This window comes from Schistosoma mansoni, chromosome 1 (genome assembly GCF_000237925.1).
Source record: "Schistosoma mansoni strain Puerto Rico chromosome 1, complete genome".
Taxonomy (NCBI): Eukaryota; Metazoa; Platyhelminthes; class Trematoda; order Strigeidida; family Schistosomatidae; genus Schistosoma; species Schistosoma mansoni.
Window position 1 is genome coordinate 12,658,726 of NC_031495.1, and position 24,316 is coordinate 12,683,041.

At 32.4% G+C, this 24,316-nt stretch overlaps 1 protein-coding gene across 1 annotated transcript in view; it reads right to left on the minus strand.

Moving 5' to 3' along the window:
* Positions 1 to 24,316, minus strand: part of Smp_159780 (hypothetical protein) — a gene marked incomplete at both ends in the record, with an annotated part of 83,888 nt that overhangs the window by 3,736 nt on the left and 55,836 nt on the right. Inside the window, 9 exons of the mRNA XM_018793295.1 lie at positions 1,002 to 1,166; positions 4,221 to 4,528; positions 8,356 to 8,556; positions 10,734 to 10,868; positions 13,985 to 14,049; positions 14,888 to 15,263; positions 16,824 to 17,122; positions 20,411 to 20,664; positions 24,058 to 24,280. Of these exons, the coding sequence (XP_018647822.1) occupies positions 1,002 to 1,166; positions 4,221 to 4,528; positions 8,356 to 8,556; positions 10,734 to 10,868; positions 13,985 to 14,049; positions 14,888 to 15,263; positions 16,824 to 17,122; positions 20,411 to 20,664; positions 24,058 to 24,280 (2,026 nt within the window). The remainder of the gene's footprint in view (positions 1 to 1,001; positions 1,167 to 4,220; positions 4,529 to 8,355; positions 8,557 to 10,733; positions 10,869 to 13,984; positions 14,050 to 14,887; positions 15,264 to 16,823; positions 17,123 to 20,410; positions 20,665 to 24,057; positions 24,281 to 24,316) is intronic.

Here is a 24,316-nt window from a genome sequence, read left to right on the forward strand (position 1 = left end):
AATATGAGTGAAGATATGTCGTGGCGTTTGACTGCTAATTGATGTTCATGAAGGCGAAGATGAAGAGGGCGTCCGCTTTGTCCGATGTAGTGTTTGTCGCAGTGGACACAATTTATTTTGTAGATGATGTTTGGTTTGTATTCTTTTGTCATTTCATCCTTTGGTTTGCATAAGATTGAGTGAAGGGATTTTGTTGGTTTGTGGGCAACACCTATTCCAAAGGTTTTCAGCAGCCTCGTCGTTTCTGATATACCTTTTATGTATGGTAAGGTGATCCTTTTGTTAATTTCTGTACTTGACTTTGTTTCTGATGATGAGTGCGGCTGGTATTTTTTGATGAAATTGGTTGGATAGCCGTTCTTTTGGAGGATGGTTTTCAGGTATTTTTCTACATGTTTCCGTGCTGTAATTGTGTTTTGATGTTTTGTTTGATGTTTTATATGACTACTATGTAAGTTTGCAGTTAAACTATCTAAATCCGAAGACACGTAACTTGATGTCTGATTCTCCAAAACATATTTCATGCTGCGTTAAAACGTTATGAATTTAAGAGGTAAACAAATCCTTCATATTAATAATGATCACCTCCTCAATACCTTAAAATTGCTCACTTTCATACAAAATTTGAAGTGAACTTATTCTATCAATTCATTCAAATTAAGACACATCAGACAATCGTATCCACCACAGTTTTGCTGTATCTAATTTTAACGACACAATCTGTCAGAAATTTTCAGACCCCTCTATTAAACCATAATTCATTCCGTTTTTTTTTAAAGCATCATTACTACAGACAATGAAAATCGAAGAACGTAGGAGTTTTATCTAATAAATAGATGTAAAGTGAATGTGACCTTATCATTTCTTTGTGTATCATCTGATAACTTATTAAAGTCTATTTGACCAATATTATAGAAGAAATTCCAGTAAAATCAATTATATTACTAGTAATAAATGTTTACTTTTTTTAAAAAAAAGAAAACATAACTGATTATACTTACCTATTTAAAATAAGCCATATAACTGAACCCATTGTATTCCATAAAATAATAGCACTAATATAGATAAATACACAAAATAAGAAACGACCTAAATAGTCGCGTGCTGTAGATAACCATTTCTCTGATTGTAATACAACTTCAGTAAAATATAATGAAGCATTATAACTATATACACATATATGTGATAGAGAATAAAAGAGAAAATAAAAAGCAAATAACTATTAATCATAATAGTTAAATAAGATAAATGATTTTGCTAGACATAAAAATATACAATTAGTTCCCTTTATGAATTTAAATAAAGACAGAACAAATATTGATGCAGAATAATATGAATCCATTATATTTCGTGGTTTCTCATCAGCACATATATTGGAAGAACCGAGAGAAGAGTAAATGTTCGCATTTCTGAGCATGTTCCTAAGAAACTGAGGCTGAGAGGGATCAGGGCTCTGAACAGTGCAATATCTGGGCATTTACTCGACACCGGGTACACCATTGATATTTCTCATGTTTTCAAAATTATTAGCAAACAAAAAAGTACGACTGCTCTCCGGTTTGCTGAAGCGATCACGATTAAAAAACTCAAACCGGATCTATGTATTCAAAAAAAGACAGTGATAAACTTATTACAACCTTGGTAATCCATTTTTTTGTTTTGGATATTTTGGATATTAGTTTTATTTTGGTTAATATTTAGTTTTTATTATATTCCTCCTCCATTACCCAATTCTTAAACCACCATTTCTCTCACACATTTCCGCTCACTTGTCTCTCTTAAATTATGTGAACTCTTCAAATTCTATTCAATTATTACGTAACCCACCTAATTGTTTTTAATACCATGACTCCTTCATTACCTCTAAAATTATCACACATTTTATCTTATCTGTCTTTGAACTCCACTCAACTATTACACCACCCACCCTTTATGCTTCTTTCATTCTAATATCTAATAACCTCTGACCTTTCCTTGCACATATATGTATATATATACATAGTTATTATTGATAATCTTTTCTCATTCCAATCCTCTACATTCACTTATGTCAATTGTTCCACACTATTTATTACCCCAATGCTAAAATTCTAATACATATTTGGTTGTAAGCAGCTGATGAGAAACCAAGAAATATAATGAATTTGTACTATTCTACATCAATATTTGTTCTGGGTTTATTTATATAAAAATATACATTTCTCTTTTGTCTTTCATTAATTGACTTCTTAATTATAACTTGAAGCTAATAGATCGAAGTATATTTTCTTTTGCCAAGAACTATACAAAAAAGTATTTCATTAATGTCAGTTGAATATGAAAGTAATCAAACAATCATTCATCAGATGAATAATATTGACTAAAAGAAAGTGGCTTTCATTTGCAAAATATGAGACATAAACCACTGACAAGTTTAATCCCTTCAAGGGATATTTATTTATGAGTCCATATAAAATGGATTTAGTTTAATCAAATGAACTAACTTCTTCACTCTCCATCTTTCTTTTTCTCGTGTAATGAAAAGGTGTGTATCCATATCATCTTTACGACATCACGTTTCACAATAATAATTAAGTTAAATACATTTTTACTTCCGTTTATTTTTCTCAATTAACAACTAACGTATATTAATGCCTCATAAATAGTATGTATTCATCGAATTTAGTATGTTAATTATATATGACTAAAGTACTTCAAAATATTCTGTTTCAAGGAGGTTTGTTAATTCTGAATTCATTCAGAAAATATTTGATTTTATAATAGTCCATGATATTTTTTAAAATGTATAAAATCAAGGTCAATCCGTAAAATAAGATATTTCCAAATTATTTTTATCTAAAATAACATAGTGATCTTTGAATAGTTGGTACTAGAAAGGTTTTTTTTTTGTAAAGTTAAACTATTTTCAGGTAATTTTACTATCTATTGTTAAGTAACAAATTAAATTTTATATTAACTATGATAGTGTTGTGTATTAACAAGTTTTAACTGTAAACAATGCCAATTGGAACTTAATCAACTCGTGTTTTTTTAGTTAACTTAGTGATTCAATAGTAAATTCTATTGAAAACTTGGTCATATGTTATTGAATGAAAAAAATGTCAGGTTAATTCTTATTAATTAAGAAGTGATATCTTATCTTATCAGTTAATTGTAGTTTTGATAATATTGTATAGACTATTAAATAAACATAGCCATATATACATGTGTGGTGTATGCTACTTATGTAGGCAGACATAAGTAGCATATAACACCAATTAAAAGTGGAATGCCTGGCAACAGAAGGTTGGAAAGGTCGAATCGAAGAGAACGGGAACAGAGAGTAATTATTATGAAGTGAAGAAACGATGAAGATCGAGACAATTGATGAAGGATTTGCAAATAAATTAATGGACGCAGGGTTTATATATATATATATATATATATATATATATATATATATATATATCACACTGGCTAAATAATATTAAGCAATATAGGGAAGTTGAAAAAGAATATTTTTTTATAAAGATGGGAGGTTCGTGAAAACGTTTGGATTTGAAGAAAATTTAAATCACGGAATAGTTTCACCTAGGCAACTGTTGAAAATAAAGGGGATGTGAACAGCTTCTTCGTTCTAGTATGGAATTCCTCTGAAATGCTCACCTAGACTCCTTCCTTAAAACAAATATAGGACCTTCAGGCTTCTAAGTAAGTGAGCTATTTTTAAACCATTGAGATGGTACTTAACGATTAACATTTTCGATTATAGTCAATTCGCAGCATCACCCGACGAACATCTAACCAATATCCGTTGATGATATGCGTGAATGACTGACTTAAAACAAGACTATTTTTAAAATATATATGATAAAATGTTATGTTTCAGTACTGACCGCATAATATTAACCACATGTTCAATAGTTTCATGTCTGCCTCAAAAATTGAAGGACATGGGTTCAGTATCGTTTGGGATAATAGGTGCATTACTATAAGTTTTAAGTTATACCAAATTACTTGTCTAGTGCTCCATGATTTACAATGGTCCTTCAGCTAACAACAGTCCGTGATTAATTTATCATAAAAAATCCCCATCCAAGTTAAACAAAGACGTTTTGCTAAATTTACAAATAAATATTCCATTGTAACTTGTGAAAATCTAAACAACAACTTAAAGTTACAAGGATTAAGAAAATTGTATCTACGCAAACCAAATATAAAACAAATTTTATTAAACTTACTCTTTAAACAATTTCGGAACAATTGGCTTCAATGGACAGTAAGGTATATCAATTTGACGAGCTTCCGCTAATTCTATATCACGTTCAGATTGTGTCATACGACAATGTTTTGGTACTATAGCATCTGCAACTGAATATTCATTATGTCTTTCAATATCATCAATTTTAAATGAAGAGTGTTGATTCCAATCAGAAGTTGATGGTTGCTTTTCTTTATTTATCATATGAATAGGAAGATTTAATTTAGCTAGTGCTGAATTACGATTTAATTGTGCTAACATTTTAGTTCGTAAATTTTGAGCAGCAGCCTATAAGAAATGAAAATAGACATTTTTGTATATTATCAACGTTATTAATGGAAAATACTCTCTTTGTTTAAGTGGAATTGATAAGTTTCTTTCACAACTTACAGGAAGTAAGTGATCATAGAGATTCCGAGTCACGACTTATGTAATTTTAAAACAGGTATAAACATGTGATATATAACCTGAAAAACTGATTGATCTTAACAGTAATTAATGTGTGTCAATTGAAGCTAGACCATCATGGAAAACCTGGAAGCACTGGGCGGCCGTTTCGTTCTATTGTGGGACTCCCGAGCAGTGCGCATCCACGACCTCGCCTCACGAGATTCGAACCCGTTCACCGACTGTCTTCAGCGAGTTCCTATCTCACAACTGATGTGGTATCGAACTACAGTCATCACTATTTGTCACTACAACTCTGGGAAATACCTCTCTCGAAGTCAGTCACTAGTAAGCATATGATTATTATTATTATTAGTCTATCGGTTAAGTGCTCTGGTGCGAGGCTAGTAGGTCCTGGGTTTGAATCTCCTGAGGCGAGGTCGTGGATGAGCACTGCTGAGGAGTCCCACAATAGGACGAAATGGCCATCCAGTGCTTCCAGGTTTTCCTTGGTGGTCTAGCTTCAATTGACTCACGCTTTCAACTATGAAAATACTGAAATCTCCACAAAACCCATTCTGATAATAATAATTAATGTGTCAAAAGAAAGCTTCTAACCACGAATATCACACTTTAACCTTGAAATAAGCTTCTTTCGAATAGAAAATCTCCAGTAGAACGCTTTGCTTAAAAACAAACTTGGTACAACATGAATACTAAGATATTTTCTATGAATATAATAATGAGAGGAAGAAATAAAGAGATTGAATGTTCATAAGGATCGGATCCTTCATAGATAATTCTTTAAAATATTCAGATAGGATATAAAATAAAAAATAAAAGGATTACTACTTCGTTCAATTCTTAAACATTTTTGCATAAATGTAACAATTATCTCAACTGTGTAAACTACATATTTCTGTTGTGAGTACTGTCAGCCAAGTACGATTCGTTTCACGTTTATATCTCTATACTTCTTGAAAGTAATACATGATACATCAAATAATAGTGAAACAATTTGTTTCAAAAATGAATTAGTAAAATGAGATATTCTAATTAATGTTCACAAGTTTTCTCATTCGACCAACTGTATACGCATTTAATAATTTACCACGTATATAGGTCGTTCGATGCGTATTTTATCCAAAAGAATTCAAGAAGATTATTCGGCTTAGATGAAAAGAGGAGGAAGCGGCTCAATAATCGAACACCCTGTGAACACAGGTCACTCAATTAAAACGGACTCTGTGTTCAAAGTCATCTACAAGGTAATTAGAACACTGCCAAAGGCAGTTATATTCCATCTACTTAACATTTCTGAAGCACTACCTATACATCTGGAAGAACCAGATTAGTGTCCAAAACAAAGTGGTACAGCCTCTTCTTCTGTCATAGTCTGAATCTCCCGTACTTTTATTTTTTCATACTTTTTTCCTTCATAGTTATCAGCTTCCCATCTATCTTCCTTGTAGACCTTTTACCCCTAACTGGCTTCCTTTTTGTTTCCATAATCCTCTTGATTACAGTTCATTTCAATTTCAACATTCTATCTTATCATCTTGAGCCTTCCTTTTCCAATTATAATTTCCCTATATATCTTCCTGATGAATATTCAATCTCACAACAACAAAGCTATGATTATTTTTCCTGATAAAAAATAACGTTTTAATTCATTTGTCAGGTGGAGACAGATATCTACCTCAGTACAATGGAAGATGGTGGATTGGTTGAGGTTAGACTTTAACACCGTTGAATGCCAGCTCATTGGTCTATCGGTTAAGTGCTCTGGCGCGAGACTGGTAGGTCCTGGGTTCGAATCTCAAGAGGCGGGATCGTGGATGCGCACTACTGAGGAGTCCCAAATAGGACGAAACAGCCGTTCAGTGCTTTCAGGTTTTCGATGGTGGTCTAGCTTCAATCGACTCATGATCTCAACTATATTAATTCATTTGTTTATTCTACCTCACTGTTACCATGTTTAACAGAATTTTGTAATTACTATTATTGTTATCATTATCATTTTGAAAAATAAGTATATATTTACTATTGTACAGCCTTAAAAATGAATTCACCGAAAAGAGAACTCTTCTCTGAACTGATCTTTCTTATTTTGTATAGATGATATTCCAATGAGCAGAAGTTTAATATCACGAATATATCATTAACTATCTACTCGACTATCATGAAACTATCAATTCAAACCTTGGTGTTGATACCAACAAACGCTTATCAAAATTCTTTAAGCATTTAAATTTATATATGAGTTCAATTTTTTGTCTAGTATTACTTCTTTATTAACTAGAATTATTTATGTAATAGCCATTAGGTTAAATGTTCAAACCAATTCAAATCTTTGGGTTTTTACATGTAACCCCAAGTATATCAACATGGAATCGTTTAGTGATTTTTAGCTATTTTATTTTTTCAAAAATAAAGGCTGCAAATCATGATTATTCCGTTTTATTTTAGATATGCTTTAGGAGGTCACTTTACAGTCTGAATTCTTTTCATTAAACAATAAAACTATAATAATTCAATGTTCACCAAGCATAATGTGATATAATTGGAATAATCAAAAGCTGAAATAGGTTGAATGAAAATGAAGATTAAAACCACGGAAAACTTGATCTTAAACTACAGGCTTGTTAATGTCTACACCGTTCAACGTAATAAAACCAAGATCCATTTTAAGTATACTTAAAATTAAAACTATTTACAAAGTTAAATCAAATGGCTGAGAAAGAATCGATGTTTTGTCATAATTGATACCACAGAAATATAGATAACATAAGAACTCAAAAGTAGAAATACTTTCACGTAGAATATCTTTGAAATATGAAAAAAAATTAATAAGACTAATTACAAGATTACTTTATATATTCTGAAATCAATTTATAGATCAATTATGAAGAAGTAAAAAAGTGTGTAACAGCATTTTAATGGTTGTCTACAAATCCTATAAAGGTGTTTTGCGGATAATTATTAGTAACATATTTTGAGTGTAATAAAACAGTTGACCATTTCTCTAAAGGTTACTATAAAACTTCAAAGCAGAAAAACATAAAGTAATTTTAACGGTGGTAATGTCTTTATTCACTACAATATTTGCTAGCAATAAGAAATCATCAATACAGAATGTGAACAATTTTGATAAATTCCTACAGTGTATTTTCTATCAACACAGATTGAAAAATATATCGGTTAAGGGCTCTAGCTCGAGACTGGTAGGTCCTGGGTTCGAATCTCGCGAGTGCGGGATCGTGGATGCTCACTGCTGAGGAGTCGGATAATAGGATGAAACGGCCGTCCAGTGCTTTCAGGTTTTCGATGGTGGTCTAGCTTCAATTGACTCATGATTTCAACTGAAAAATACTGAAATCTCCACAAATCTCCTTCTGAATATCAACAGAAGTTGAAATACCAGAGATTAATTGATATTTCTTTTTTCTATTGAGATCATGAACCGATCAATGTTAGACCACCATTGAAAACCTGGAAACATTGGATGGACGTTTCGTCCTATCATGAATCTCCTCATCAGTGAGCATCCATGACCCCGAACTCGGGCTTCTGACCCAGGAACTTCGGTCTATCAAGAGCACCTGACCTCTAAACCACTGAGCCAGACATTTCAGAAGAAATTTAAAATCTGTAAATTTATTCAAATATCTGTAAAATAATTAGTCTAGATTTTTTAAGCAAATCCACTGGTTAGTACGTTCACCTACTTTATATGCCAGTAGTAAACGACATTGTTCTTGCTCAACACCATTTAACCAAAGTGTCCATTGATGCAGTAAAAATTGTGTTTCTCTTAATCTACGACTAACTTCTGATTCTAAACTTGTTAATTCATATTGGTTCAAACGTTGAGCTGAACGTGTTACATGAACATTTACAAGACGAGCATGTAAATGAACAGGAAGAACCTGAAAAAAAAAACAGTAAATACCTGATAAATCCAATGATGAAATTATGTAAGAAGAGTATAATTTGTTGAAATATTGTGTGAATAACCCGTAGAATGTAACTTTTAAGACTACTTAAGGAAATAGAATATTGAATTCTATTAAAGGATTATGATTACTTAACTCAATTCGCATTTCTCATGTGAGAGCTTCATATACCCTGGAAAGGAATAGGTTTCCAACACGTCGATTTTTTCAAATACTTTATCTTGATTAACCATTTAGTGAAGTGATAAAGAAACTAGTGGTTTCGTCTAAAATAAAGCCTGAAAGAGATCAAATTCATTTAGTATTGTTTGTTTGCGATGCGGGTACATCCAGCTGACGAGTCCCAAATAGGATGAAACGCGCGTCCTAGATTCCACTGCTAGCCACTATCCATCTCTGCTTACTAAAAAAGATCGTTTGCAAGATGACTCAAATCACATCACATCTGCTCATTATCAATGAATTTGACAACACTTAAGTTCAGATACTTGTATAGTTTAACTTATAAAATAATAAATTCTTAATTGATAGTTTGCTTGTTGTTTTTCTTGAAATATGGTGGTTATTTCCCATTTGCGAAGTTTGATATTACTTGAAAGATTGTTTGATGGTAACAAAGTTTGAAGAAGTAGTAAAGCTCATAAAACAAATAGTTGCAAGTTCTGATACCATAAAAAATAGGTGTACATAATTTCAATAACTTGTCTAAACATACAAATAAGCCAATAGTTTTTCCTCATAAATATGTTGAAAAATCAACTAGCAATCACCTGGCGTGAAAAAGTTTATTGTATCTATACTGGTTCGTATGTTATATTTGCCAAGCAGTAAATTTAAAAACATATGGATGGATTTGCAGCGTCATAAATCAAACTTTTCCAATTTTCAAACTCCTCTATCTAACCTTATCACTCCTCGTCATTGTATTTCTATCAATAATCGATCTTATAAATATTGTCTAAATGTAAATAGCATTAGGTCAAAATAAGAATTTTATCTAATTTCAAGAATCTCTCAAAATCCCATTTCTCTATGTTGTTCAATGTTTCCTATGTATAGAAAACATTATCAACAGTTTGCTTTGTTTCCTAAAAGCATTCAATAGAAATTTTAGTGAGATGATTCATCAGAAATATATTCACGTATTTCCAATGTGAAGCTTTTCATAAAATTTGATTTCGTAACGTTAACATTACACTTTTTCTTTATATATTTGTTCTTTTACTACTGTGTAGCATATGATATTCAAATGATTATATTGTTACCATCAAACCATTACCTTCCAAATAATTTCTAGAATGACAGACGGGTTGATGACCAAGCATTAAAGGACTATAGACATCTCATTGACCAATTTCAGACAGGACACAATCCGTACTGAATCAGATTTTTTTAAGTTACCTCTACATTTTAATCTCAAAATAAATCATGAAATTTCGTATTGTCCTACCTTCAAGCCCCAGTGTGAACAGCAGCATTTGAATGCATGCACATTTAATTGGCCAGTTAAAAATACGACTAAACAGGTGTTATGGCTTTCAGTGTTAGTTAGAAACCAATAAAATAAGTCCAAAGAACCATAACATATTACAGTGTTTTACAGAACTAATACGTTCCAGTTTAAAACTACTTTTTAAAATATAAGGAGCCGAATTTTGTTTGCTTCGTGAATATGTTAAAACTCAAAAAGCTGTAAATGATCAGATCCTAAGAAATCATAAATTCTTTTCTCATGAAAGATATTACTCCAGAAGTTTCGAATCAGAAACTGAGGCACACTGGTCAACAATGTAACAAAATACCCTTTGAAAAAATTTGAGACGATAGGTCGTTATCATGATTTAACTCAGCTTCGCCTCCATTGTATTTTATAGACAGCGAAACCTGTGATCCTGCATTCGTTTATGTAGATGTGTAATTTCTTTTGTAGATAAATTTCAAGCGATAATTAAATTTTATGTAATTATTTCCAGATTTTCATTGATCTTCAACTATGTTAGTTTAAGGGTATAAAGTGGAATCAAATTAAACAATTTCTCGAACCTTATTACTCTGGTAATGAATATGATCGTGATACCTTAAATGTACTTACGAAAATCTGCTCATCAAAGATACACAGCTATACAAAGACATGAAATGGAAGAACTTACCAAATTATCATAGTATCCAATATAGTCTAACATCTCTTGTGATAATAATCTGTCTAAATGTGCAGAAGCTTGAGTTACAATCAGAAGTGCGATAACGCTTGCACATAATTTTCGGATTGTATTAGGCTGCATAATCTGTCACATAAATAGAATATTTTTAAAAGGAAAATGAAAATCTTGACTTAAAATTTAACGCTTCATTATAACCCAAGATATTTAATATCAGTCCTTCTAGTAAATTGTCCCATTTCAAAACAAAGCATTATTAAAGCAACGATTTTTATGTATGTCTTTTTAAGAACCATCAAGATTATATAAAATTACATATAAATCAATTAGATTTTCTCTTGGTATCACATATAGCCAATGTAAAATTTTAATGCACATGTAATTCTACTTGAAAGTAGTATAACATTTAATATAAACTTTTATGGAGTGAGTTTCTGATACCAAATTAAACATGAACCTCTGTACGAATCATAGCTACTTATGTCGTTAACACTTACCTTTTCGCGAATTCACTCTTCCACTTTTTACGAACCTAATTTCTTAATTTTTTATTGATTTTATTTCAACTTTTGTTTTATTTTTACTGGTTTCCTCATTACTACTAAGTCCGAGATTTCATAACACTTAAATGATTATGAATTTTTGATACTTGTTGATGATCTATGCATCTTATAATTCCAAAATCTCTAAGCTAATCATATAATTTGGATTTAATTAATGCTCCGCAATATTTATTTGAGTTCCAACAAGTTTATAAGAGACTCGTTGTTTGGTGAGGATAAAGTTACATTTTATGTCCAGGAATAACATTATATTCATCATATAATAAAAACCATTCGTTCAATAAATATACGAAAATTATTCTGAAATTTCCCTTATAATCAGGCCGAAGATATGATTACATTCATATTATCATATTCGTCACTCAACTAACGAAATGAAAAGTTGAAGATAGCAGTAAATGTATTTATTTTTATTTTTATTTGAACACATAAATATTGGTACAAGAGGCACCAGATATATATGCGCCATACAAATCTCATTTGGTTTGTGTGAGGGCTGTGATACTGCCCAGATGCCCAAACTGAAGCAGGTGGTTTTCCTGGGGGACCACACCCGGAGCCTTCGACCTAAAGGTCTGATCCACAAGGTAGTGGTGCATCGTGAGGAGATGCAGTCCCATGGTAGTCGGAAGCCAACGATTGATATATACGCCATTTGTATCCTCAGGATACTAGAGCCCAGGTGCATCACTGGTTTGGAATCAGGGTTTTCCAACTCCTCTAGGTGGACGCGCCGTGTCCATCAATCCGGTTAAAGAGCCGGACATTCGGTTCTATTCCTCTCAATTTCGTAAACAACACCCCCGTCACGAGAAGGCAGTGAGTAGGACTCCCGTGGCAGAGGCTATATACGCATGGCCATATGAGAGCATTTGGAGAGGCAGAGCGAACTCTCCCCACTCTCGGCCGTACCAAGGTATTTGGGGGCACAGGAAATGTATGGTTAAATTTCATTCCATTTCAAATATGACGTTATTATTTGAAAACGAATGAAACACTTTATGCAATGAAACACTTTATGCATATATATATATATATAATACTAATGCTAGAAAATATGAACTGACTATAGTTAGTGAATTTTCAAAAAACTCTGGTAACCTTTAATAAGTGAAATTTAAAAAAAAATGAAAAAGTGTCATGGAAGAAGAATTAAATGTTGTTCAGTGAAGAAAATTCTCTTTCTGACTATTTCATTTACTAAACCTGAACAATCATATTTATAGTAATTCTACAAATAAAGTAGTCTATTGAAAAGCAGAAAGAATTTTACAGAATTGTACTTTTCACAACAAAGTCACCTTAACGATCAGGAAGTTACAAGAAAATATGAGAAAAAATTAAATGTATTCATACAATACAAGAGTGATCTCGAGGGAATAATAAATGTATATAAACAATCAGGAAGACATACATACTTAGTATGCTATGTTTTACAAACAGAAAGTTTCACAGTTGATCTTATCACACATTATTATTATTATTTATTGCTTAGAATACCCACTATAAATAAGGAAATATTTATGAATAGCTCATACAATATACAATCATCTTCGTTAGTGCGTTTGCTCATATGTGATAAATTATGGGTAGTTTATGTATCGATCTTATTGCGTTCCTCTTTTTTTAAGTAGTCCATATGATTAAAATACCAGTATGTCAAAATTCTTATAATATTCTAGGCTGTAATTTAATTTATCGATGAAAACCTATAGGTAGGGATGAGATAAAATTTGTTGTGAAAAAGATTACTAAAACAAACAGTCTATTATTTTAATAGTTGAGATCATGAATCAATTGAAGCTAGACCACCATGGAAAACCTGGAAGCACTGGACGGCCGTTTCGTCCTATCGCGGGACTCCTCAGTAGTGCGCATCCACGATCCCGCCTCAAGAGATTTGAACCCAGGACCTATCACTTTCGCGCCCAAACGCTCATCCTCTAGACCACTGAGCCGGCATCCAAGTCTATTTTTATTGACAATTCTGCAAAAAAGTTGAATATGACCTGTAATTTTGTAATATATAAGATATTTACGCATTTATTTTATTGGTCGCATAATGTGATGAATTTTACTGTATTATGTAAGACTTTATTAAGCTACGGATAACCCAGGTGGGATTAAACATGGATTGCAGACTCCAAAATTACCTTAGATATTCTAATTACGCTCAGAATAACTCATCAAGTAACCCACACAAAAAAGATAAATAGCTGTTAAAAGGCGTCTTTCTTTGGAGTTCATCTTTGCAGTGTGTCCGTAACCAAGTTTCAATGATATATAAGCCACTGAATGGTTGTTTCATTTTATTGTCAAACTGAACAACAACATACAGTACCTTCCTACTTCAAGGGAACTCAGGATTTTTAAGTTTTGCAGTAGATACTAAGTCGTTTAGCCATTGGAAATTGACTCCATTCATGACTTAATAACATGCTTATACTACCATTACTACCAATAATAGTAATGATAATTGTCATCTACCCTAAGATACTAATTTCGATGGAGTATTGAAAAATTATTTATTGTAGGTATAAAATACACAATCAGCTAAACGACAAATTATGAGTTGTGGAATTTATCTGAAGAGGACTAGCTGACTTTATATCAAACATCACTTTACTAATAGTATATATTTCAAACATATCACAGAAGATCAAAAAATTTAATACTCACTGTTTGAAATGCATGCTTAAACCCTTTTTGTAGTTTGTTTCTTTCTGTCATTCGACGTCTAAGACCTAAAAAATCAATGAAATGAAATAATACTTAAAAGAAAGTATACGTTTCATTACTAACATAGCATGGGATAATACCCAAATAAACTTAATTCACTTAGTGATGTTTGATCATTTCCAACAGTTATTTTGAGATGTTTGATATTTTTCTCAAAAACGACCAATCAGAATAAACAATAATCTTAATATTGGTAATTGATTCATAATGAAGTAATAATGCTCTATTTTTTTAAACTCGTAGCTCTGGTCAAGAATAACTCAATAAATTCAATCAATCCTCGACATTGATCAACCATCTTCCATTCCCTTTGGTATATCATTGCCTCAGTTGGCTCAAAGCCCTAAGTCCATATCCCATATGCAGAGTAGTGGGTGACCACTGAAGAGGAATCTATACTAGAACGAAACGGCTGTTAAGTATTTTCAGGTTTTCAATGGTTATCTAACTTATATTGGCCTATTATTTTTTATGAAATCCAACAATCTCCACAACCTCAAACTGACGGTTATCAATATTTTATGTAGATAACACTTGACAGCTACTTTGTCCCAGTTCATCGATGTTCGCCTCTACAACACTATATATGATGTTTATATGTTGCAACGAGCATTCCTGTCATTTATTCACAATCTGGTGATCTATATATTCAATTTCAGTCAGTGATAATGAGAGCATCCTCAACCTACTTATTATCAAGTTACTTGTACACTCTTAACTTGGCTGATTTCACAGGTAACGACTGACAATTACAATTGAAGTTCCAATGATACTAAAAACATTTATGAAATTCATGTAAACATTAAATTAGAATGAAAATAATCAAAAAATAAATTTGAATACCTTCTTCAGTAAGGTCAATAAATACAACATCACCGTATAATATACGTTCAGCAGTATCTACAGTGTGCAGTACTCTGTGAATGAGCCATAATGCATCCAAAAATAAAGCTGCGCCTAAAATATGCACCCAATTTAAGTCAAAATCTGAAAATATCCAATTCTCTTCATTAGTCGATTTCGATGAATCACCACTATCCCTATCATCACCATTACTGGAAGTGATAGCAGTGGCGGTATCAGTAGTTTCATTTGAATGTTTTGTTTTCAATGAGTTTTTGTCGTTATTTCTTGATTTATCTGATAAATCAATGATTCCACCTACATCTGATAAGGAATTTTCCGCATGATAAGGCGACCAGAATTCCCCACTTGTCTCCTAAATAATCCAGAAAGTATAGATTAGCGATAAACTGATTAGATAGATGTAAACAAAATAATCTGTAAACACCTTCCTTCGCTACTGAAAATCATGAGTTATTGGAGAGTTTTTTTGTCAGATTCATAACAGCATAGAATACACAGCCTTCAAAAAATATCTTAGGATTTATTATCATTGGTTAAGATACATAGCTTCTGTCTATTCTTCGTAATAACTTAACTATCAGTTATTGTCATAACTTTATATGGATTCTTATGCGATTTACAAACATTTAAGTACTGATAGTTAATCTCATATTGACTAGAAATAATATTGTTACTGATCAACTTAGCATACCAGTGGAACGTTATACTTATAAATCCCGTCTTATATTGTGAAAGCACTAAAAAATATGTAGACTGACTGAGGTTATTCACCATTTTTAAGTCGTTCCAATCTACAAAGATAAAGTTTTCAAAAACCACAAGAACACAAACGATCAAGGATTATGTGAACGACTTCCTTTAATTTCTTAATTGATTATATAATCGTTGTACGGATATATACAAACGAATGAAAATCGACATGAACAGAGTAAAAAAATTAAGAGATAGGTCATCGACCACTAGTTATTTTATTCCTCTAAATCCTTTTTTTCATATCACTTCCTCGTTATTCATGTTGAATTGTTTGCCTATTTATCAGATAAGAATAAACAAACCTATCCAGCCAGTTCAAAGGCAAATAGTGAGATTTCAATAAAATACATAATGCGAATAGTTGACATTATCCATCAATTTAACAATCTTTGTTCATTTATCGTCTGCTTAAAGATATCAGTTCATCAAAATATAAGAAAAAAATTGTAACTCGCGAACTTTACCAGTTAAATACTTAGGAGTAATTTTCATTAAGAACATGGTACTAAAAACAAAAGCTTAAGAGTTCGGGCCAAGATGAGATAGAAGATCTAGAATTTTTGAAATGACAATCGTTGAAGATCATGAAGTAATGGTAATTTATTTCGTGTTAATATGAGACTTCCTAGTGGTGCTCACCAACTACTCAACTGAAGATCGTATACAAGACATTCAGGTCTCGCAGCCAAAGCTTAATGTTTAGACGCCGGATCAGTTGCGTAAATATTGTTCTAACCAGAACGTCCCGGGTTCGATCCTCAGTAAGGTCGCTGATGTTCAGTATTGAAAAGCGCCATCCTAAGGTGAAGTAGCTATCTATTGCTTCCTGGCTTGTCTAACGTAAGTCCGTTCGCGATCCAAACAACATTCAACAATCTTCACGAAGCCCCTATACTGATAATATACAGCAGATACCTAACGGTTTCTAAATTATGATTAATTCAGTACGTTGTACAAAAAGCAAAACGTTTTTACGGCTAATTTGTTAAAGTGTAAAGTAAAAAATATAGATCCATAATCTTCCAGTTGACAAAAGACTAGTTTTAGAGAAAGTTGTCTCAAGTTCTAAGAAGAGATAATCTCTAATATCAAAACAGAAGATAATATTTGATCACGAAAGCTTTGAATACAATAACACATTCAAAAAATAAGCGCTTACAACATCTATCGATTGAGATACAAATGGAACATAAACTGGTCCATATTCCGGTTCATCGGAACTGGATAATTTTCCATGCGTCGCTTGACTGCGTTTTATTGTAGGTGTTGGTATAACAAATTGTTCCGGTTCTAATGATGGTAAATTAACAGGCAATGAAAGTTGTGGTCCTTTAATGTTATTGAAATTAGTTTCTGCTGAAATCAATTTCGTCCATGCTAAAAATGAACGTGTTGGATCATTTGGATCTGGTGTAAGTGTTCGTAGACGAACTACTTCTGAGTAGATTATACGAGCACCTATAATTTAAAGAAAATATAAGGTGTAAAGTACAAATAGAACAGTGTTATATGAATATCTATTTAACTAATACCAATACATTTTATTAAAGTTATGGTAAACATTGTGTCTGAATTATATTTGAAATAAACTCAGAATATGCTATTTAAATAATTTCAACGTTTCACCCAACACAAAATGCTCTGAATATCTTCAGAAGAATAATTAAAACAAAAGAATAAGCAGTTTTATCCCTACCAGAGTAATATTTTTTATAGATATCTAAAAGACATAAAATTCTGCATTCCAGCATCTATCTACTGATTATTCACGGATAGGATAAAGCCTTCGTTTTAATGTTTATTCACTTTGGTTAGATTACAAGGTAAATCTTTAGATTTGATTAAAAGTCACTTAACACGTATAAAATCACATTTTCATGTTTAGTTGTTCATATGTCATTCGTACCATAAACAGGGATTTGAGTATTCGTATAAACTTTGTGTAACTTGGCTAACTTAAAGTCCTCCAAGTACGGTGACATCTACTCATTAGTCGCCGTTCTAAAGTAACTTGTAAAAATTCATCATTCTAAAGTGTTGGTGGAACTTCGACAACTTTACTGACAAAATGATTTTTAAATCCAGAAATCACAACTGAATGGCGCCATTGGATTCAGCATAGGGTCATGGAAATCATCAGAATGGGGATTTGTGGAAATTGTAGTAATTTTAATAGCTGAATTCATGATTAGATCTAAGCTGAACCACCATTGAGAACCCAAAAGCAGTAGACGGATGTTTTGTCCTAGTATGGGACTCATCAGTATTGCACACCCACGACCTAGGACCACCGGTCTCGCGCGCGAACGCGAGATCTGTAGACCAATGAGCCGACATCCGACGATGTTAATGTCTAACTTGAGTCGATCCATAATCTTGTACAATTCATTGTCTGAGGTAGATACCTGTCTCCATCCAACTCATGAATCCAACTATTAAAATTACTACAATTTCCACAAATCTTCATTCTGATGATAATCATATGCTCACTGGGAACATGCTTCAGGATGGATTTCCTAGAGTTCTAGTGAGAAGCTGTGACCAGTGGAGTCCAATCCGTGTCGGGTGGAGTCAGTTATCTACCTCAGATAATGGATGAAGGGTTGTACAGGATCATAGATCGATTGTAGTTAGACATTAACAACGCTGGATGTCGGCTCAGTGGCCTACAGGTCAAGTGTTCGCGCGCGAGACCGAAGGCCCTAGGTTCGAGCCCTTAAAGCAGAATCGTGGACACGCACTGCTGAGAAGTCCCATACCAGGACGGATCGGCCGTCCAGTGCTCCTAGGTTCTCAACAGTGGTCTAGCTTAGATCTACTCATGAATTCAACTATTGTTGAATTCGATTGATATAATGAACCGATCTAAGTAAGACCAAACGCGATTGGAATCCCGCGTCCGAGGTCGTTGAGACTGACTGACGAAGAGTCCTACACTAGGTAGAAACGGTCGCCCAATATTTCCAGTTTTTTAACGGTTTCCTAACTTAGATCGGTCAGTCATTTCAATCAACTGCAACAATCTTCACAACCCAATACTAAAGATGATGAAGGTGTGAGGCAGTTTACCCCCCCCCAAAGACAATGAAAGATAATCGTACAATATCGCCCATTGGATTCAACTGATCGGATTGGATGCAAAAATAGTTAAATACTAAGTTTTATTGAAGCCTTAGCTATACGGAACCCCCTTTAAGTGTTCAAAAACAATTTGTTCTTACCCTTAACCGACCCTGGTAATGCTGATTTATTGTCCAGAGTAGTCATCACATTGTTTTTGTGTACTTTATTTACTTTCTTACCTTAACCTGTCTAATTGACCTTTTGATTTTCATATAAAAATGTCTTAACAAGTATATGTGTGATCAGATTGTTCGAAATATATTGCGCTAATATATCACATAATTCTGATAAACTTCGTCTTCTTATTGCATTATCGAAACTCTAAACACATTTCATTAACATTAAATCGAATCATTATTTTTAAAATATAAGAATAATTATTCCCTCACAATATTGGGGGGGGGGTATACAATTTAACCTAAGAGCGGTTTTATTGTAAGTTACATAAACCAATGAACGAGAAACTTGTCGATAATCATTGGTCCTACTATGATTGATTTTTAAGGTGGTAGAAAAATCTATAATTTTTTAAATTATTTATCACACCCCATCTCTCCAAATGTGTAATATCCTACTCAATGAAATAAATGGTATCGTTTTAATATGAAAGGTCAGTAATGTGTTGACGAGCAGTGTTATTTGCAATAATAATTTGTTAAAATTCGGCCACTGTAAAACTGAAGTTAAATAAACTTATTAAACGCTTGAAAACTTATCAAAATGAAGCATAACCGGGACCCATTGAAACATAAATGGTTTATTTATGAAATACGTCTTAAGAATAAAAAGTACTCGAAAGAGGCATAGTACTTTGTAAAGGACACGGACTTTCGCTTACTAGGGTACGCTGTGTTTAGGTAGTAGAGTTGAGTTATTGATTACTATTAAGTTCATTGAAAATTCCATGCCATAATTCGGTGGTCAGTGGATTAGAATAACAAGATGTTGCTTGCAGCTTGTGATTAAAGAGTTTATTAAAGAAGAAAAGAAAAGCTATCCGTTCCCTATCACTTTTAAAGTTATTTAATGTTTTTGTTACGGATTTACTTAAAAACGATTTTCAAACATTAGACAGATATATTGTAGATTTTGCAGATCGAGAACACATCCATCACTATAAGGATGTTATTTCTTCTGATTTTCAGATATTCAAGTTATAACAGGCTTTTTTATAGATACTAAACATAATGTCAATAAAATATATATTACGTCAATGGAGGAGTGGATGTCGTTATTCAGCAGTACAGATCTATGAAATTAACTCTTTAAAGTAGTATTAGATATTTCAGTTTTAGTAAATAATTTCCTTACCTACTTTAACTTTTTCGCTACTATTTTTAGGTTTAGATATACATCATTCCACTAAATCTCTAAGGTAGTCACTTTGTAACTGTGTTTTCGATAGCTTTTTTTTTACTTCCTCCACATCAATACTCATAAAACATTTAAATTTTATTATGTAACTCAGACAATATAATATATTATCGATTTTTGATTGGGTGTAAGGAACTAAGAAGAAACTCAATACCTTCATCACTCCATATTTGTGTAATAATTTATCCATTCATTCATACATATATAACTGTAAAATAATCAAAAACAAAAAAATTACCAAACACTTACCTGTAAGCCAATCTGAATTTCCTAATGCTCTTTCAGTTTCGACTAGATCTGCTTGAAGACGATTCATAGCCCATTCAGCAGTTTCATTGAATGAAATTAAACCTTCAGCTAATTGTAAAGCAGATGCTGTAGCAGTAGCTCGGGCTAATTCAGCTACTGCCTGAGATAGAAGTACTCGACTACGTCTTGATGCTGATAAACTTGATATAGAATCTAAACGCTGTACAGAAAAAAATATTTGTAAATATCCAATGCTAATAAATAAAACTTCAAAATAATACTATAAGTTAAAATGTTAATATAATACGATAAATCATTATCTATAACTATTGTTCCGGTAAAGTTAAATGAAATGAGCAATTTCAGTGAATCATATGACTCAAACGAAACAATCCTTTTTCGTATTAGGTTTTGAAGAGAATTAATAAACTATTTCAATACTAAATTCACTTAGTATTGTTTGTTTGAATCTTCCCATTGATGTTTTTAGGACTGCAACTGGTCGGTCACTTGATGTTTTTAATTATCAATGTTACTAAAATTCGATAGAATCAGTAGGCATGGAATTCATTTATTAAATATTACACTTTGTCTCTCTTGAGTAATTTATTTATAATAGAAATATATAAATTTATTATAAATATACAAAAATTAAATTGGTTATTTCGTCATAAAAACTATCTGTTCAAGAAAATGAAGACATTCTGTAAGTTTATTGACGTTTAACTATTAAAACAAATGAATCGGGTGATACAATCAATAAAAACATCTAACCGAATCTAAATACTTTGATATCCTAATTATTTAGGGTCAAGAATGTTTGTACACAACATAATTGTAGTTTTATAAGAAAAGATGGGTGGGGGCTAGTAGTGAAATCCAAGGCGCGCACTTCGTCGTAGTCGGGACTCGTCAACTGGACGTACCTGCATCCCAGAGTTGATGTTCACTCCGAGACTCGAAGCCAGAACCGTTTACGTCAAACGCCTGCCTAAACCAATGGGTTACCTGTCCTTGCCATCTAGATATTTCAACAAGTTATCTATTTCTGCTTGTTTTAATACACCATTATGTCTATTAATCGCATAACTTATTCAGGTGGGTTTCTGAAAAGTGCACAAACTTTCATTGTACAAGTTACAAAAGGCCCAATCAGAAACCTCGTGGTTGCTGGCGATATGCAGCAAAAAGAATGTACATTATTTAGATGTCGATGTACTGGACTGCTAACTTTTAACTGGCGGCCACTCAATATTTATCGTCAGGATCGATCAAGAAGTAAGAAACGGAAACTTGTTGAAATACTTTATGCTGAGAATTCTATATTGTGTCAAAAATATAATATTGAATAAAGCTAATAAGAATAAGTTATCCATTTATCTACTGAGTCCTTATAGCCACTGGCTTGTACAATGAAGTGAAGTGTAAATTCATTTTGTAATGTTTGTTTGAATCTTCCTATTGATGTTTAAGACTGCAATTGATCAGTCTCTTATTGGCATACGTGCATCTTGTGTGGATTGCCCAGCAACGTTTGAAGCAAACGGTACTGGGTTCGAGTCCCAGAGTGAACATCATCTCTGGGATGAAGGTACATCCAGTTGACGAGTCCAGAAATAGGACGAAACGGGGGTCCTGAATTCCGCTGCTAGCCATCATCATCATTGTGACTTAAGGTAATATCGAGGCAATCCCCACAGGATGCACATATGCCAATAAGAGATTGATTAATTGCAGTCTTAAACATCAATAGGAAGATTCAAACAAACAATACAAAATGAATTTATAATTCTAGTCCGTTTAAGTATGGATTTGCATGAAGATGATTGAATGTGAGATTTAGTGTATAAACGACTGGTTCAATTAGCATTTACATTCTTGATATATAGACGTCCTCATCACATGAATACTGAATAGATGGAATCAATGTGTATTAAATGTGTAATAAACTATTTACTGTTTGATTGAATTCATCTGTAGAGATAAACGTAAAATATTAACACAATAAAAATATATTGGCTATTCATCCTACAATGAATAGTAATAGTAATAATAATAGCTGTAATAATAATGTGCATACTTTATTCATTTGTTCAAACATAGCTTCGACACTACGATCACAGATATTGCGCAACCGTTTGACTTCTGTTTGCTGTCTAATTAATTCATTTTTCAAATGAATATCCATAGCATCTTGTAATAATTTTTGTCTTGTCAAACTTGTACCCATTATTTGACCAGATTGATCATTTAAACTATTCCACTCAGGTAAATTACCCAATTTATTATCATATTCACTTAAAATAATTTTAATAATAAAAATGAAATAAATTTTATGAATGACTAAGTATATTTTAAATAAAATAAGTGGTAAAAAAGGAGAAAATTCAACTCAGTTATTAATTCGATGTGAACATTAACACTGAAGCAAAGATATATCCGGGTGACAAGTCCTAAATAGGATAAAACGTGCATTGAAAATTACACTACTAACAACTAACACAATTAGCTTAATCAAGAACTAAAAATCATAAGTTTAGAATTCAGCTAAACAATTTTAAGATGAGAAGGGGTTTTGCGGAGATTTCAGTGTTTTCATAGTTGAAATCATGAGTCTAGCCTCAATTGACTCATGATTTCAACTATGAAAATTTCAAGATGCTCAGTCATATTGGAAATAACAAAAAAATAAGGGCAAATCTATCAATCTTTGGCTAATCCTATTTATCTGTAATATAATTTTGTATTAAATGGCAAACTGTTTGAAAGTCCTTCAATTTACAACAAAATAATCATAATATAATACATAGTGTGGTCAAAATCTATTTCTTAATTCCAATGACCAATTCTTATAAATATATAGTACTATTAAGATTGTTCTCCATACACTGAATTCAATAACAGAGATTACATTAAACGAATAAGCTGATCATATAGGTTCCCTGATAATTTATATGAAGCAAGAAAAAGTTGATAACTAACACCATCTATGAAAAAATATGGAATGATCGATAGCCATCTGCAAAATAAATTTTTAATGACTCCTACAACATGTCCATATTTCTTACATAGTCTACGATGTAGTATACAATCGAGCAATGCTTACACGTGAACTTTCAGTCATGAAACAAACTCAAATAGACATGAGTTATTTGTACATGTGCTGCACTCGATAAGTAACTTCGCATCCTTGTATGTGATGGGTGAGGTATCAATAAGATCAAACTATCTCAGAAATGTGAGATCAGGCATATAGACATTTCCGTGGTCATCGATGTGAATCATGAGTCGAGTAAGAAGCTCACTGACTGTAGTCGATTGGATGGGTGGCTAAAGGTGATAACCCCACTCCATACTATTGATATCAGCGTAAACAGAACCAAATTTTGTTAGTGCATCTTAAATGGTATCTTAACATTTCAACCATTGTGTAGTTGTATTGTGTTTTTCGACTTATTCATCTTAAGGTATCGTGACTGCCCGAAATATTAATGTTTTGAGTTCGATTCTGAATAGGTTTACAAATAAACCCTTAAAAGTCCCAGACCTGACTTTTAATAATTCTAAAGTTGGAACAAGTCAGTAATGAAATCTAACTACAAAGTCTTATAAACTAACCAAATTATAAAAACGAACACTATACTTACCATGTCATATAACGAATAATAATTGCTAAGGCTGTTAACGTCACTCCAAATGTATAAGCCGATTTTAAACACAGATAACCCATAAGTAGAAATACACGAAACCAACGTGATATACAACTGTTATAATGATGACGAATTGGGTTAGAGACTAGGGCTACACGATCGCCGTCTAAATTTGATTGACTATCAATTGGACCCAATCTAACCCAAGCCATAGTAGGATCTTCAAGAAATTTAAGAAAATAAAAGTCCTCAATTG